The following is a 16,850-nucleotide window of genomic DNA, read 5'->3' on the forward strand; positions in this document are numbered from 1 at the left end:
ATGATTGTGCCACTGCACTTGATCCTGGAGCAAGATTCTGCCGCTTAAAAAAAAAAAAGAAGCAAAAAATGAATCCCTGAAACTAAGTTGTTTTTAGTGTCTTCTGTTAACTGACTTTAGGAAGAGAAAATACAGTAAACTGGGATGCAGAATAAAGAGTATGAATGGAGGTTGGGCACATTGGCTCATGCCTGTAATCCCAGCACTTTGGGAGGCCAAGGTGGGCAGATCACAAGGTCAAGAGATTGAGACCATCCTGGCCAACATCCTGTCCCGTCTCAAAATACAAAAATTAGCTGGGCGTGGTGGCATGCACCTGTAGTCCCAGCCACTTGAGAGGCTGAGGCAGGAGAATTGCTTGAATCTGGGAGGCAGAGGTTGCAGTGAGCCAAGATTGCCACTGTACTCCAGCCTGGTGACAGAGCTAGACTTCCTCTCCAAAAAAAAAAAAAGTATGAATCAAGCTAAATACACGTTTCCTAGGTGTGTTAACTTGTATTACATGTGTTTTGAAAAAAAATGCACAAGGTTAACATTGTTTTCTCTTAAACTTTCATCCATTAAAATGGTTGAATGTCTTTACAGTATAAGAGTAAATGAAGCAAAATTAAGGTTTCAATTTGTCCTGCTTTAATGTTTATATACAATAATTTATTTGTGCCTGCAACATTTGCCTGGGGTATTTAATTTTTAAAAACTTTATTTTTATTTAATTCCTATTATTCTCCTATTTAAAATATCACTTGTAAAGAAGGTATACAAGATAATGTTAAAATTACCTTTTTCCTTGGGTGATATTTGAATTGGAAGCATTGGAATAAATGAGCAATTAGAATTTATGGAGGAGGTGATGGTTTCTTGATTTATTAACAAATAATTTTATATGTTTTTATAATTTATTATAAAATTTATTTTATGACTAATCTATAGATGTTTATAGTATTAATACTAGGGATTTTTTTCTACATTAAGAAAAGAAATAACCAATTATTCAATTATTTCCAGTGGTCTTTTTGTGTTCTGTGTTTCCAGGCGGGCACATGAACGCCCCCCACCCCATCCACATAGGATGCACCCAAACTATGGTCATGGGCATCATATTCATGTGCCTCAGACTATGTCCTCACATCCTCGACAGGCTCCAGAGAGGTCTGCCTGGTCAGTATCTTCTTTAATTTCAAAACAGTGCTTCACAGCTTGTGGTAAAACTATTGGAAGAGATGCCTTGTGATTGATTGCTTTGCAGAAGGGTGATGTGGAGAAACCTAATCCCCAGTTTAACTGAGACACTGCCTCTGGGCAGATAGAGGTTTGGAGAGGAAAGAATAGGAGCTGGGGCAGGGAACCATATCAAGCAGGAGTAGTACTTTTTTTAGGTGTTATTTTATGTTTAATTGAAAAATAATAATTGTATATATTTGGAGGTACAACATAGTATTTCAATACATACATACATTGTGAAATGATTAAATCAGGCTAATGGCACATTTATCACCTCCAATATTGATCATTTCTTTGTGGTGAGTATATTTAAAATCTTCTTTTGTCGCAGTTTTGAAATATACGGTACGTTATTCTTCACTGTAGTCACCATGCTGTGCAGTAGAATATCAGAACTTACTCCTCCCAGCTGAAGCTTTGTACCCATCGACCAGCATCTCCCCTTTCCTCATTCATGACCCCCCACCCTCTCCCCAGCCTCTGGTAAACAACATGCTACTCTCTCCTGTGAGTTTAGGTTTTTTAGAGTTCCCATGTAAGTAAGAGGCGTGGACCTTTTTTCCTGTTCTTCAGGGTTACTACCAAAGTTGACTCCCTCGACTGATCTTACTTTTCACATCTTCTTTATCTGACCCCCACCTTTGTACTCAGATTTGCTCCACCACCCTCACCTGCCATTGACAAGGGAAATTTAGCCTGCCTTCTCCTAGACTTGTGGTCTTTCCTAGATAGGTGGAAGCAGATTTTCATTAGATTAATTTTCTGAATCCATTGTGTGTGGGCATTCATTGAGATCTTGAACCACAATGACTTTTGAGGCAGAACATAAAATGAGAATAAGTAAATGAAGACTTAGCATATAACAGTTTTACCCCTTCTAAAATTTTGTTTGCCCTTCTTTTATAAGGTGTAGAAGAGTTTGCTATTCTAGTTGTCCTTAATGTCAACAACCAAGAGATGATATATAGCAAACAAAAACCCAGAGAGCATCTGTAACGTTCAGATACACCAAAAAAGTAAATTCTATGTTGTATGCTCCTCAAGTAGAATCAGACTTTTATCTTGGAAGGGAACTTCGTAGCCATATATTTCCTTCCTTTGTAAGATGTGAAACCAAGTAGAAATGCTTTGCTCCTCATTGTCACAAAATTTAAGTTTTTAGAGCTTTCAGTTCTAAAATAAATTTGAAATTATTAGTTAAATATTTTGGGCTAAATTATCTTTCCTCAGCTTTGTAAGTTAAGAAACCTTAGATTACTTTTTTAAGTGTAAACATGACTCCCCATGTCTGTTGATAAAAAAGAGACCCTAAGGAGGATTAAACTGTTCTCATCCTTTTGTTAGGGAACTGGGAATTGAAGCTGGAGTGACTGCAGCTACTTATACACCTGGTGCATTGCATCCTCACTTGGCCCATTATCACGCACCTCCTCGACTTCATCACTTACAATTAGGAGCTCTTCCTTTAATGGTAAAATGGAAAATTTTCAAAATTTTGACATGTTCTAAAAGTTCCTTTTCTAAATATTTTATTGGAAATATTTCACTATATTAATATAGATGTTTTAATAGAATTTGAGAGTAATCTTGTTAGCTAAAATTGTGCTATAAAAAGGTATTAGATGTATTAAAATCTGCACGTATAATTTGCATCGTAACATGTACTCTTAATGTACGACATGACAAAAAAGTGTGGGGTTTTTTGTATACCAAGATACTCTTAATCCACTGTCAGGAGTATACTGTGCTTCAGTTATTTTGCCGTAAGTGGTAATAGATCCGTTCTGATGCAGTCATACTTGATTTTCTTTTTTCTTTTTTTTTCGACAAGTCTCACTCTGTCACCCAGGCTGGAGTGCAGTAGTATGATCTCAGCTCACTGCAACCTCCACCTCCTGGGTTCAAGTGATTCTCCTGCCTCAGCCTCCCAAGTAGCTGGGATTACAGGCACGTGCCACCATGCCTGGCTAATTTTTGTATTTTTAATAGAGATGGGGTTTCACCATTTGGCCAGGCTGGTCTCAAACTCCTGGCCTCAAGTGATCTGCCCACCTTGGCCTCCCAAAGTGCTGGGATTACAGGCTTGAGCCAGGGCACCCAGCCTGATTTTCTAATCTGCAGAAAGATTATACTAATTCTCTACATCTGATTTAAGCAGGTTCAGATTTTGTAAAGTGCTAAAGGACAAGTTCAGCAAAACATACATTGCGTTTGCTGTTTGTATTACATACTTGTTATATAAATGGTACAGAAAAGGGAATCGTTTTGTGTTGTTGTGGGTAGAGGCACTGCAGGAAAGCTTTCAGAGAAGCTTTCTGGTACATGTGACTTCTAAGCAGACTGGATTTTGGAATGGTGCTCTTGCAGAGGTTACGGCATGTAAAGATGTAGCAAATAGCACAAGCACTGGGAACTCCAAGTAAGCTGGTGTTTCTAATTTTAGGAGTGAGGGTCAGGCAGCAGTGAGAAATAAAACTGTTCTACCAAGAAACTGGAACTCAGGAACCATTGAAGGGGAAATGTCCTGATCAAATTTATGATTTTAGAGTTATTTAATCAGATTATAGTTAGATCACCTCCTCAGTTATGTGGAAAAATAGATGTAAATGTGGGAAACCAGTTAGGACATTATAGTAGAAGAGGTAAATATTGATGAATGCCTGAATGAAGGCAAGTGTAGTTGGCATAAAAATGATGATACACATTTGAGAGATATTTAGGGTTTGGGTGAAGGGGTTAGGTGAGTTAGGTCTTGGATGTACTGAATCTGTATGAAAGTTGAATGTCCAATAGGAAGTTAAGCCTGTGGTCTGGATTTCCAAAGATATTTGGGTTAAAGATATGTTTTGATCTGTCAGTATATGGAGGTAATGAATCCATGGAAGAGGATTAGGTTTTCAGGAAAAATGTGCAGAGTGACAAGAGGGTGAAAAAACCTTAGAGAATGACAATACTGTATTTAAATGATAATACTATGCTTTGAACAAAGGATTCTGAGAACTGACTTGAAAAGTTGAGAAACACAGTTAAAATAATATCAGAAAATACAGTTACCCCTTGAACAATGCAGAGGTTAGGGGTGTTGACCCTCCTCACAGTCGAAAATCAGAGTATAACTTTTGAGTTCCTAAAATCTTAACTACTAATAGTCTATTGTTGATCGGAAGCCTTACTGCTAAAATAAACAGTTGATCAACACATATTCTGTATGTTATAAGTACGTGATAATGATAGTCTACAATAGATAATGATAGTTTACAATAAAGTAGAGAAAAAATGTTAAGAAAATTATAAGGAAGGGAAAATACATTTACTATTCGTTAAGTGAAAGTGTATCATTATAAAGGTCTCTTTCCTTATTGTCTTCACATTGAGTAAGCTGAAGAGTAGGAAAAGGAGGGATTCATCTTGCTGTCTCTGGGGTGGCAGAGGTGGCAGAAAATCTACATGTAAGCAGACCCATGCAGTTCAAACCCATTTTATGTTGTTCAAGGGTGAACTGTAATATGGTCAGTATGGTGTCATCACAAAAAAATAAAGTTTGAAAAGTATCGAAAGCATTTGGCAGTAGAGTGGTTATTGGTCTTTTGTGTCAGAATGGTTCAGTAATGGTGAGTGATGTAGATGGGGCACCTCTTAGATTACGTACGGTAAGGAAGTGAAAACATGGAGACAGTGAATATAGCCTTCTTGCTTTATAAGCTTGGCTGTGAAGGGAAAGTGAAGGAAACCCCTATTTGGTTGGCAGTAATTCCAGGATTAGTAGAGAATTTAGGTTTGGAAAAACTTAAGGTATTTTTAGGTTTAAGACAGAAAACCATTAGAGAGGAATTGTTTGAAGATATTGAAGAGAGAGAGGCTTGGTGGGAAGTAGTGAAGTAAGCATGACCCAGGGTGAACAGGTGAAGGGAGGAGCGGGTGATAAGGATTGAGTTCGAATAGGAGAAAAGCTCATCCATAAAGGCTGGAGGAAAGAGACTAGGGAGGAGAGGCTTTTCAGGGTAAGTGAAGATTTAGTTAATTTGGGATGCAGAAGTTCCTTTCCGATTTCTTTGAAGATGTTTAGGAGGTTGGGTTATCTGCTGAGTAGTAATGATCTTGGTTATAAGAAAAGTTGTAAATAATTTAAGTAATAGGCTATTGAAGGTTAAAAGTTATTGCTTATTTAAATTCTTTTCCACATATGAAGTGTCCGTTAAAGCTATAAATTCTGCTTAAAGTATGTTGTGATTCAGTGTAGGCTAATTAAAAAGTAATGTCAGAGATTTATTTATAAAGATGGAAGAATGGTGCTGTATCTCAGAAATGCCCTTTCCTAATACTCTCATTATGCATGGCAGTTATGATCTATACAGTTGCTGCAAACACTGAATTAGCAAATATGGGACCCTTGCAAACCTCTGTTTACAACTAATCAGTGTATAACCTTTTTTATGTGTGTTTCTGCTTAAAGACAACTTTAAAAAATATTGTAGAATCATTAACATTGAACTCATGGCCAACAACACTGTAACTCATGCCTGAATGAAACTTATTCTCTCCATAAGGTGTATGACAGCCTTCTTTGCTTAGGAACACTAGACAGCACTTCAGCTCTATGCTTGGGTGCCATTTTAAACAACACAATCACCAACAAAAAGCACAAAACTGTGAAAAACGTGGCACTAAACAGTCTGCAAACAAGACACTGGTTTATAGTAGGAGCTCAAATACGGCAGAGCCCTGTTCTACCTCAGCTGGGAACAGAGTTGCATGTTGGGCAACTGCAATTTTTTGCCACCGGTCATATCCATGAATGACTCTGAAAGCACAAGTGTTGATTATGGGATTACAAGTAAATTTTAGCCTGTGGGTCAGTTCACACATATGTAATCCATAAATAATGAAGATTGACTATAACTAACAAAAAATTAGAAAACAGTGTTAAAAGTTTCCCTAATAGAATCAAGCAAAAAAGGCATAGGGTACTTTGGCTGTTAGGAAGCTTAACAGAAGTGAAGTAAAAAACTTATCTTGAAGTCGAATTTTGTTGGAAAATTGTGTGCATTTTTTTTTGTTTGTTTTAATAAAGCTCTCTGAAATGGACAGGATCTTAAGACAATTTTACTCTTTTCAAGTTTGAGCTACTAAGAGCCTCAGGCTTAAGTTTGGGCATTTTGGAGAGTTAGGTTCTATTTTAACAGAAACCTAAACCTGTTACAGAATGCTTAGTTGGAGTTATGTATTCTTATTGAAGTCAAATTTTATGAGCAGTTGAATTGAAAACACTGAGGGTCTTGAATTATTCAATGTTAACAGTAAATCACAAGTCTATTCTTAAAATTGATTTAGCCTATCTCTTCTGTTGAAATAGGTTCCTGATATGGCAGGCTATCCTCACATCCGTTACATTTCATCAGGATTGGATGGAACATCATTCAGAGGTCCTTTCAGGGGCAATTTTGAGGTATGTAATGAAATAAATGAATATGTTTGTCACAGTATCTTTAATGCAGAGAGAGTATATATACACTACTATACACAATTGTGTAGGGCTGCTACAATGGCTGGGAATCACATGTGATTTTCTGATGTTGCTTCTGGGAGTTACAGAAATATTTGTAAGTATTATTAATCTTAGGGTCAAAAGTTACCGAAATATTTAAAGATGAGTAAATGAAAATATCTAATATAGAAGAATATAAAAATGTATTAAATCAATATAAATGTTAGATATGTAACTATACCATTAAATGTGGTGGGGAACGGAATGTTTTTGACTCAGCTAAATTTTTAGAGAAATCGGTAGAGAAAAAGAAACTTAAGTAATTCCCTTTGTAGCTAAAAGTCTTGTTTGAATTTTCAGGAAGAACAAATCATTCGAATGGGATTTAAAGTTTTGTTGTGGTTTGTTTGTTTGTTTGTTTGTTGTTGTTTTAGATGGAGTCTTGCTCTGTCACCCAGACTGGAGTGCAGTTGCACAATCTCAGCTCACTGCAACCTGCGCCTCCTGGGTTCAAGCAATTCTCCTGCCTCAGCTTCCTGAGTAGCTGGGATTACAGGTGCCCGCCACCACGCCCGGCTAATTTTTTTATTTTTAGTAGAGATAGTGTTTTGCCATGTTGGCCAGGCTGCTCTTGAACTCCTGACCTCAAGTGATCCACCCACCTTGGCCTCCCAAAGTACTGGGATTACAGGCGCAAGCCCCCGCACCCGGCCCCCGTTGTGTTTTTTTTATGTCAGTTTGGAAGTTGGAGTCAGTGTGACTTAGAACTATTGTTTGATTTGGTTCCTTAATTTACTAGAATTATTTCATCTTCTCCATACATACATACATACTGACTTACATAGTACCATGTGGTAATATTGTTGTAATTTATAAAGATAACTTTTGCTGTACCATTTCAGTTGGCTGAGGAAAACATGATAAACAACCATTTGCCTTACTGTCTATGAGAATCATTAAGTCAGGCATGGTGGCTCACACCTGTAATCTCAGCAGTTTGGGAGGCCGAGGTGGGAGGATCACTTGAGGCCAGGAGTTTGAGACCAGCCTGGGCAACATATAAACTGTTTTATATATATACTTATATATAAGTAACCACTTGTCATGTGTAAGTTTTTTTGAACACTGTATTTATATTGCAAGTTTCTAAGTATGGAGGTTTATTTCTTATACAATGTTGACAGTTCTGTTCAAGGAATAATCATCTTGGCTTTTACCAGTCATTATATTCTTCACTTTCAGGAACTGATTCATTTGGAAGAAAGATTAGGAAATGTCAATCGTGGAGCATCCCAGGGGACAATTGAAAGATGTACATATCCACATAAATACAAAAAGGTAAGAATTTATTCTATGAAACTTCTGGAGTGTTACTGAAAGGCATAAATGTAATATATACCTTTTTTGAATTTGTAGACTCTAGCAATGACATTTTTATTGAAGTAATGCATACATATTGTTTAAAAATTTTGGAAAGTATAAAAAATATATACTTTGCAGTTTTTTACTCTGCAGACCCTAGTCCTTCTTCCCAGAAGTGAAATCATAGTTAAGGATTTAGATATTCTTCTAGATATTTTTTAGCATTTTCTAATAATGTGCATATGTATATATATTTTTGTCTACTTTAAAAAAAACACAAAAGGAGATGATAACCACAGAGTTTGCAGATTGCCTTTCATGCCATATTAGCTCCCACAGATCACCCTTATTATTTTTAATAGCTTATGCAGAATTCCATCATATGGCAGTACTGTAATTTTTTTAACTAGCAATTTATTTTGACGGACAGTTTATTGATGTATGTTTCTTCTACTCTACCCTCAGTTGCTTGTATAGCATTATACAGTTATGGGGTAGACATGTTAAATACGTGTCTTAAACCATGCTCACTACCAACGGTCCCCAACCTTTTTGACACCAGGGACCAGTTTTCATGGAAGACAATTTTTCATGGATAGGTGGCAGAGGGGGTAGTTTCAGAATGAAACTATTCCACCTCAGATCATCAGGCATTAGTTAGATTCTCTTAAGGAGCATGCAACCTAGATCCCTCACATGCACAGTTTACAATAGGGTTCACGCTTCTATGAGAATCTAACGCTGCCGCTGATCTGACAGGAGGCAGAGCTCCGGCAGTGATGCTCGCTCACCTGCCACTCACCTCCTGCTGTGCAGCCTGGTACTGGTTTGCAGCCCAGGGGTTGGAGACTCCTTTATACTATGTAAAGAATAATCATAAAGTGTGAAAATTACTATTCTCTGTATTTTTCATCTATTTTCAAAGAGTATTGAGGTATTACCAGTACATTCAAGTTTTCAACTGTCCAAGTTAAATACTGTAACTAATGTTAATTTAAATGGATGTTACTTGAAACATTCACTAATAAAATAAAACTTATTTATGCTCATGGTAGGATAAAAATAGTTTATATTGTTTATCATTCTCATTGTGGATTAAAAGTAATAGCTTTTAAGTGAATGAATTTCTGTTAAATTTGATTTTGCTTTTGATCCCAATTATTAGAGGGTCTTAAAAATATACTTAATTGATGATAGTCACTTAATTCATCCATTTATTTATGACAGTCTTACCTGGGAAAAAAGTGCGGGTGAATATGTGGTTTTGTTTTGTTTTGTTTTTCAAATAAACACAGACTTTACTCAGTTGTTCAATAATGTCATCTCTACTAATAAGGTAACAACTGATTGGTTCTCACAGAGGAAACTGCACTGCAAACAAGATGGGGAAGAAGGGACTGAGGAAGACACAGAGGAAAAATGTACTATCTGTTTGTCTATTTTAGAGGAAGGTGAAGATGTGAGGTAACTAGATATTAATTATCTAAAATCCATTGTCAAAACTGTACATGGGATTTTATTTGAAAAGTAAATTACACCAGGCATGATGGCTCACACATGTAATTCCAGCACTTTTTGAGGCCAAGGCCAGAGGCTCTCTTGAGGCCAGGAGTTTGAGGCCAACCTGGGCAACATAACAAGACTCTGTTTCTACAAAAAAGAAAAATAGTACAATTATTTGCATGTGATGGTGTGCACCTGCAGTGCCAGCTACTCAGGAGACTAAGGGAGGAGGATGGCTCAAGCCCAGGAGTTTGAGACTGCAGTGAGCTTTGAGCACACCACACTGCACTCCAGCCTGGGCAATAGAGTGAGACCCTGTCTCTGAAAAAAGAGTAAAAGTAAACTGGAAACCAAATAAAGATTACTCTTGGCATATACTGTTACCAATTTCTGGCACGTAGAACTGGCTTCATCTAGCGAGTGAAACAATAAAAGATTAAAGTATCTATGTTACCAACATGGGAGTGGGAAATATACTGCCTATTGTAGGGCCACACAAGGTTTGGCCAGGGAAATTTCGTAGTCAAAATTGTCTTCTGTAAATCTTGCAGAAATGAGAATTTGAGAGGCTTTGGAGGTCCTAGAAAGTTATAATGTGTTCTTCAAAACTTAAACAGGGATCCAGATTAGTCCTATGCAGTCTGTTTTACAGCATCTTTTTTTTTTTTTTTCCTTTTTTGGGAGATGGTCTCCTTCTCTTGCCCAGGCTCAGGGCAGCAGTCTCAGCTCACTGCAACCTCCACCTCCTGGGCTGAAGCGATCCACCTACCTCAGCCTCCCGAAATGCTGGGATTACAGGCGTAAGCCACTGCACTCGGCTATAGCATCTTTTATAAACTGGTTTTGTCATAAAATTTCCTCTAAACTAGTAGGACTATTCCCTTCTTGCACCTTTGTTGTTTAGAAAATGTTAATATGTTAACCCTATATTAATTTTAGGCATTTACTTTGCATAATCACTTAAGTAATTGTTTTCTTCCTGTTCTTTTTTTTAATGTTAACATAATGCCATATGAAACAGGTTCTATATCATATATAACAGAACCTTGTAGTAATATTATTGCCCTAATTTATAAGGATAACTTTGTCGTACCTCTTCAGTTGGCTGAGAAAAAAATGGTCTACCATACGACAAATAAGGTTATTTGCACACTGTATTTCTAATGAAGGTTTATAAATTTGGAACTTAATTGCTTTTACAGTATTGACAATACTGTTCAAGGAATAATTGGGATACTTTTTGAAGCTATTATTTTAACAAGATATTAGGAAGTCTGAAAAGTGTATAAAAACTCTTAACAGTTGCTAGAAGTAGAAATGGACACGAGTCAGTAACTTTTATTCCACTGTTAACACTCAGATTTAATGTTACCCTATCTTGCTTGGGGGCTTTATTTCTCAATTTCTAATTGGTAATTTGGCATGATGTAAACAAACAAATCATTACATCTCCTTTTAACCTACCTATTAAACAGTAGCACAATATTAAGTGTATATAACAATTATTCCATGAAAAAAGTATTACTCACCTTTAATCAGTTATGTACTTAAATTTAATGTGTAAAGATATTCTTGATAGAAAATAACATTGCACAATAAGACATTTTTTAGTGAGGAAAGTGTAGTTACTATATATTTGCCACATGAATTGTAATGTTTTTGAGAGAGAATTAAATGATGTAATAAATATATATTTGAGATAATATGTATTTTTAAAGGGCATTACAAATACAGTGATGATTTGATTTTTAAAAATATGTTTGCAATATTATGTGACAGGTAACATACTACTAACTCCAGGGCATTGGCAGCTCCTGTACCAAAACAAAACTGGAATAATTGGCAGTGTAATTTGTGTTCTTACAGTTTTTAAGATTTTATATAATTTGGTCCTGTAGCTTTGAAAGTTAATTATCTTGATCATTTATATATTATATTGCCCAGAGTGCTAATTTAATCTATGTGTTTTTTATAGAAGAGGAAGATGCTTAGTACCTTCAAAACATTATTGAATTATTACATATATAATTTGTTAACTACGTACAATTATCATAAAATTAATTTTTGCTTTTTGTTTTCTTGCCAATAATAGACGTCTTCCATGTATGCACCTTTTCCACCAAGTGTGTGTTGACCAATGGTTGATTACCAATAAGAAGTGCCCCATATGCAGAGTGGACATTGAGGCCCAGCTGCCAAGTGAAAGTTGACACCATGTTTCAGAACTCTTGCCCTCCCTCTCATTCCCATCCTTCCTGGTACTGCAGTCAACCAAAGATGGCATGACTTACCTGCGCAGATTTGGAAGCATTGAACTTAGAGTGCTGGCTCTGCTATATGGTACAACTAATGCTAGACCTACAGTTTATGTATACAGTTGATTTTGATGTATTTATAAAAGCTTTTTTTTCTAGATTTGACATTTTTCTGTATCATTTTACTGTATTTTTGCATGGTTCCTTGTATTGCATTTCTTTGCACATATTATGGGCTTGTGACCCTAAACTTGCAGGCAAGGTTAGCTGCTTTAGTAAGTAGAATTTTGTGGTCTTTTTGTTTTTTACATAGTACCAAGCCTTGATAATTATGAATTTTTTATCCATTACTAACCTTTAATTTAATCAATCATGTACTTTAGTTTAATGTATAAAGATCCTCTAGAAAATGATAATATTGTGTATTAAGACATTCCTTAATTAGGACAAAATGGCTGCTGTATATTTACTATATGGAGTTCTGAGTTAAATACCATCCTTAATACTGGGAACAGAATACAACCCATATAAATCAGATGCAGGTGGTAGTCACATCACCAGAGTGATCAGTATAAATTTTCTTGGTGTATCCTTTTCCTTTCAACACAGTGCAGATAAGAGTTGAATATTGATATCATACATTTAGACTGCTGTTCTGATTGCATTTATCTTTTGCCTACATCATTTAGAATTTTATTTCCCTGATTCAGTTTTTGCTGCTGTGAAACAGCTCTGATGAACACTAAATATTAATTTCAATTAGCTAGATTGTACATACTTGCAGATTTAACAAAATTTTAGGGAAATTGAAAAAGACATGTAGAATTTGTTGTCTTCTGCTAAGCACGAAAAGTTAAGATATCTGCTTACATTGATTTTGTAGACACGTTAAGTCAAGATTTGGAATTTAAGTCACTGGCAGGTATCTGTGCATTCATAGAACTTATAAAGGTCCCAGGATCCCTTTTAAGGGATTTTTATTAGTTTAAAGATAAATAAAGTCAGCTGAATCTACATGTCTCTTGTTTTATTTCTCTCTAAACTTGAAAACAGTAAATCTGCAGATACTGTGAGGCACAAATTATACTGTCAACCTACTGTTGCTATGGTTATATACTCCCACTTCATACATTACCAAGAGTCGATCACTGATTTAAAATTTTTAATTTCTATAGTTAAGATTTACTGCATAATATAGAATATAAAGTTAAGTTAACATACTAACATTTCTCCTTTGGAGGAAGTTTTAATCTACTTCAGGATGCATATTATTATCAAGATACTTTCATATACAGGATAGCCTAATTTTATTTGTTTAAATATGCTTAATATGCCCCAGATTGCAAATGCATCCAGTCAGTAATATCACTGTCTGTATGTGGAGGACATGTTCCCATGGATCATATGTGAAGATGTCAATAAGCTTGCATTAAGCCACCTGCTTTGTAAGTGGATTGATTAATAAATAACTTATATTTCTATTGTCTTTGTGTTTCATAATTAGTTTTTATAAAAACAGTTTACATTAAACATTAAACATCTTGGAATTCAACAATAGTGATCTCACTCAAATTGACATTTGCATAATTTGACATTTATATTCATTCAGTTATGACTACTTGCCCTTTTCTTCCTATTAGTAAATGTTACACTGTAGTAGTTGTCAATGTTAACAGGCTTCAACATAGTATGTGTGCAGATGGACGATGGATTTAAAGAGCATACCTTATGATTAAACCGAGGTTATAGAAGGTCAGGGGAGAGTGAAGGAGTCAGTGACCTATGTCTGCCATCTTACTGGGGAAAAGAGCAAGTAGCCTGTCTTCCTTTAAGTAAGTAGCCTGTAATGGATGTACTACTTTGCCACTGGAATACCCCGGGTCTGTGCCAAGGGACTGAAGAAGTGTAAGATGGGGAGAACTGTATGTCATGGAGTCCTCTTGACGTTCCCCCAGATATAAGTAAAGCACAGGTGGATTTCTCTATTTTTGAATATTACATCAGATTTAGATGCACGACTACCTGTTGACTTGTTTTATAATTGCTACTGATTTTTTTAATGTAGGCAAAGCTTCGTTACTTTGAAATTTATTTAATAAAAGTATTTGTGACATAAACCTGAATTGTTAATATAGGAGCTTATTAAGCTACTGCCATTAGTTATCGAAAAATGTGATAAGTAATGAAGAAAGTAAGGAAGAAAATGACTTTGAACATTTTGACTTTTTGTGCTTTGTTTTGGTGTCTTCCATATCCTGCTGCATCTTATATGTCAAAATGAACATTTCAGTGATAGCTGTCCAAATACATAAAAACTAAAATTCTTTTGTTAGCAAGTCCTTATTTTTATTGTTGTTAAATGCAAGTGATAAACTGATAATTTGAAACATTTTTCTTACTCTGGTGACTTTATTTTAGCTGCTAGCACACTTCAGCATTTGAACCATAACAGTTGTGATAAACTGATAATTTGAAACGTTTTTCTTACTCTGGTGACTTTATTTTAGCTGCTAGCACACTTCAGCATTTGAACCATAACAGTTGACTTAGAGAAAACTACTTTTGTTTTAAAAACTGTTACTTGTTCACGCCTGTAATCCCAGCACTTTGGGAGGCTGAGGTGGGCAGATCATGAGGTCAGGAGATCGAGACCATCCTCGTTAACACGGTGAAACCCCATCTCTACTAAAAATACAAAAAATTAGCTGGTCATGGGTAGCGGGTGCCTGTAGTCCCAGCTACTCAGGAGGCTGATGCAGGAGAATGGTGTGAACCTGGGAGGCGGAGCTTTCAGTGAGCTGAGATAGCGCCACTGCACTCCAGCCTGGGTGACAGAGCCAGACTCCCTCTCAAAAAAAAAACCACAACTGTTATTTGTAACTAGATGAAACACTAAAATATAAGCTCTTGAGGATATTTTGTTATTAGTGTTTCATAAATGGGAATAGTTTAAATCTGTAGAAAATACATCCTAGTTTCTAACTTCCAAAACCTCTGGGAACACAGTATATGTGTGTCAGACACACACACACACACATACTGTGTTGTTATATATATATGTATATTTGTTGTTGTTGTTTTTGAGACAAAGTCTCCATCTTTTGCCTAGGCTGGAGTGCAGTGGTACGATCTCAGCTCACTGAAACCTCTACATCCTGAGTTCAAGTGATTCTCGTGCCTCAGCCTCCAGAGTAGTTGGGATCACAGGCGCGTGCCACCACATCACTGTGGCCGGCCAGTATATATATGTATATTTTTTGAAAACTTCACATGTCACAATATTTAATATGTCATTTTTTTCTCAGTCATAGATATTTTCTTAAGAAGTATATACAATGTTGGGCGTGGTGGCTCACACCTGTAATCCCAGCACTTTGGGAGGCTGAGGCAGGTGGATCACCTGAGGTCAGGAGTTTGAGCCCAGCCTGTCCAAACCCCATCTCTACTAAAAAAATTTACCAAAATTAGCTGGACGTTGTGCATGCCTATAGTCCCAGCTACTTGGGAAGTTGAGGCAGGAGAATCGCTTGAACCTGGGAGGCAGAGGTTGCAGTGAGCTGAGATTGCGCCACTGCACTCAGTTTTGGTGACAGAGCAAGACTCTGTCTCTTTAAAAAAAAAAAAAAGCCCAGTCTCTCCCCAAAGCTTTATCTGTTGTTATACAATAGTTTTCACTTTGTAACCCCAAAACTTAGTGGTTTACACATCAAACATCTCAGTTACTGTGAATCAGGCACTCAGGAACAAACAGCCTCGTTTTGCATTTCTACTTCAGGGTCTCTCATGAGGTTATAATCAAGGTCAAGGTGACTGTTGGGGCTGCAGTCATTTTTTTTTTTTTTTTTTTTTTTTGAGACAGAGTCTCGCCCTGTCGGACTGGAGTGCAGTGACACGATCTCGGCTCACTGCACTCTCTGCCTCCCAGGTTCAAGCAATTCTCCTCCCTCAGCCTCCCTAGTAGCTGGGATTACGGGCAAATGCCACCACACCTAGCTAATTTTTGTATTTTTAATAGAGATGGTGTTTCACCATGTTGGCCAGGCTGGTCTGGAACTCCTGATCTCAGATGATCTGCCCACCTCGGCCTCCCAAAGTGCTGGGAGTACAGATGTGAGCCACTGCACCTGGCTGGTCTTTTTTTTTTTTTTTTTTTTTAACCTTTTAAAAATCTACCCTTCTGCACACTGTTGGTCTACAAGTCATCTGAAGGCATCACTGGGTCTGGACAATCCATTTCTAAGATTGCTTAGTCCCCAGGCTGTTGACAGGCAGTCTCAGCTCCTCACTGGCTACTGAGAGAGTTCACTTCTTTGCTACAGGAGCCTCTCCAGAGAGCTGCTAGAATGTCTTTACAACAGGGTAACTTGTTTTACCCAGAACTACTGATCCCAGAGAAAGCCAAGAGGAAGCCACATGCCACTTTTTGATCTAGTCTCAGAAGTTACACTTTGTCCTTTCTGCCACATTCTAAGAAATGAGAGTAACTAAGGGCAGGCTATACTCGAGGTGGTGAACTAGGTTCCACCATTTGAAGAAAGGTGTAGCCAAGGATTTGTGTACAAATTGTGAAAACACTCTTATCCCGTATATCAAGACCCAGCTTCAAACATGTAAACTTCTGTGGGCAAAAATTCTTTTTTTTTTTTGAGTGCAGGGGTGCAATCTCAGCTCACTGCAACCTCTGTCTCCCGGGTTCAAGCGATTCTCCTGTCTCAGCCTCCCGAGTAGCTGGGATTACTCGTGCCTGCCACCACACCCAGCTAATTTTTTGTATTTTTTAGTAAAGACGGGGTTTCACCATGTTGGCCAGGCTGGTCTCAAACTCCTGAACTCAAGTGATTGTGGCAAACATTCTATCAGACTGGCCTCAGTGCTTCCTAAGGCTTTGAATTACATCTGATCCATAGTTCAGCACCAGATGATTTCTTTTAACTGCAGGAGATAACCAAATGCCAAAATATCTCTTTGAAATGATGAAGGCAACTCAAATTTCCCATATGAAAAATCTACCAGGATAACATCAT

General features: G+C 36.9%; 1 protein-coding gene across 13 annotated transcripts in view; it reads left to right on the forward strand.

Annotated features, from left to right (window-relative positions):
• The window catches only part of RNF111 (ring finger protein 111), a 163,866-nt gene extending 150,554 nt beyond the window's left edge, over positions 1-13,312 (forward strand). For 5 of the 13 annotated variants that reach the window (XM_063596689.1, XM_055098276.2, XM_055098275.2 and 2 more), the window contains 6 exons: positions 1,033-1,158; positions 2,566-2,692; positions 6,575-6,667; positions 7,949-8,044; positions 9,429-9,532; positions 11,664-13,312. In XM_063596689.1, the coding sequence (XP_063452759.1) occupies positions 1,033-1,158; positions 2,566-2,692; positions 6,575-6,667; positions 7,949-8,044; positions 9,429-9,532; positions 11,664-11,781 (664 nt within the window). In that variant the 3' untranslated portion in view covers positions 11,782-13,312. Of the gene's footprint in view, positions 1-1,005; positions 1,159-2,565; positions 2,693-6,574; positions 6,668-7,948; positions 8,045-9,404; positions 9,533-11,663 lie in introns of all 13 variants that reach the window. The other 8 variants (XM_055098273.2, XM_063596685.1, XM_063596683.1 and 5 more) reach the window with 3 other exon arrangements.
• Positions 13,313-16,850: the final 3,538 nt, after the last annotated feature.

The sequence above is a fragment of the Pan paniscus genome, chromosome 16 (genome assembly GCF_029289425.2).
Source record: "Pan paniscus chromosome 16, NHGRI_mPanPan1-v2.0_pri, whole genome shotgun sequence".
Classification (NCBI taxonomy): Eukaryota; Metazoa; Chordata; class Mammalia; order Primates; family Hominidae; genus Pan; species Pan paniscus.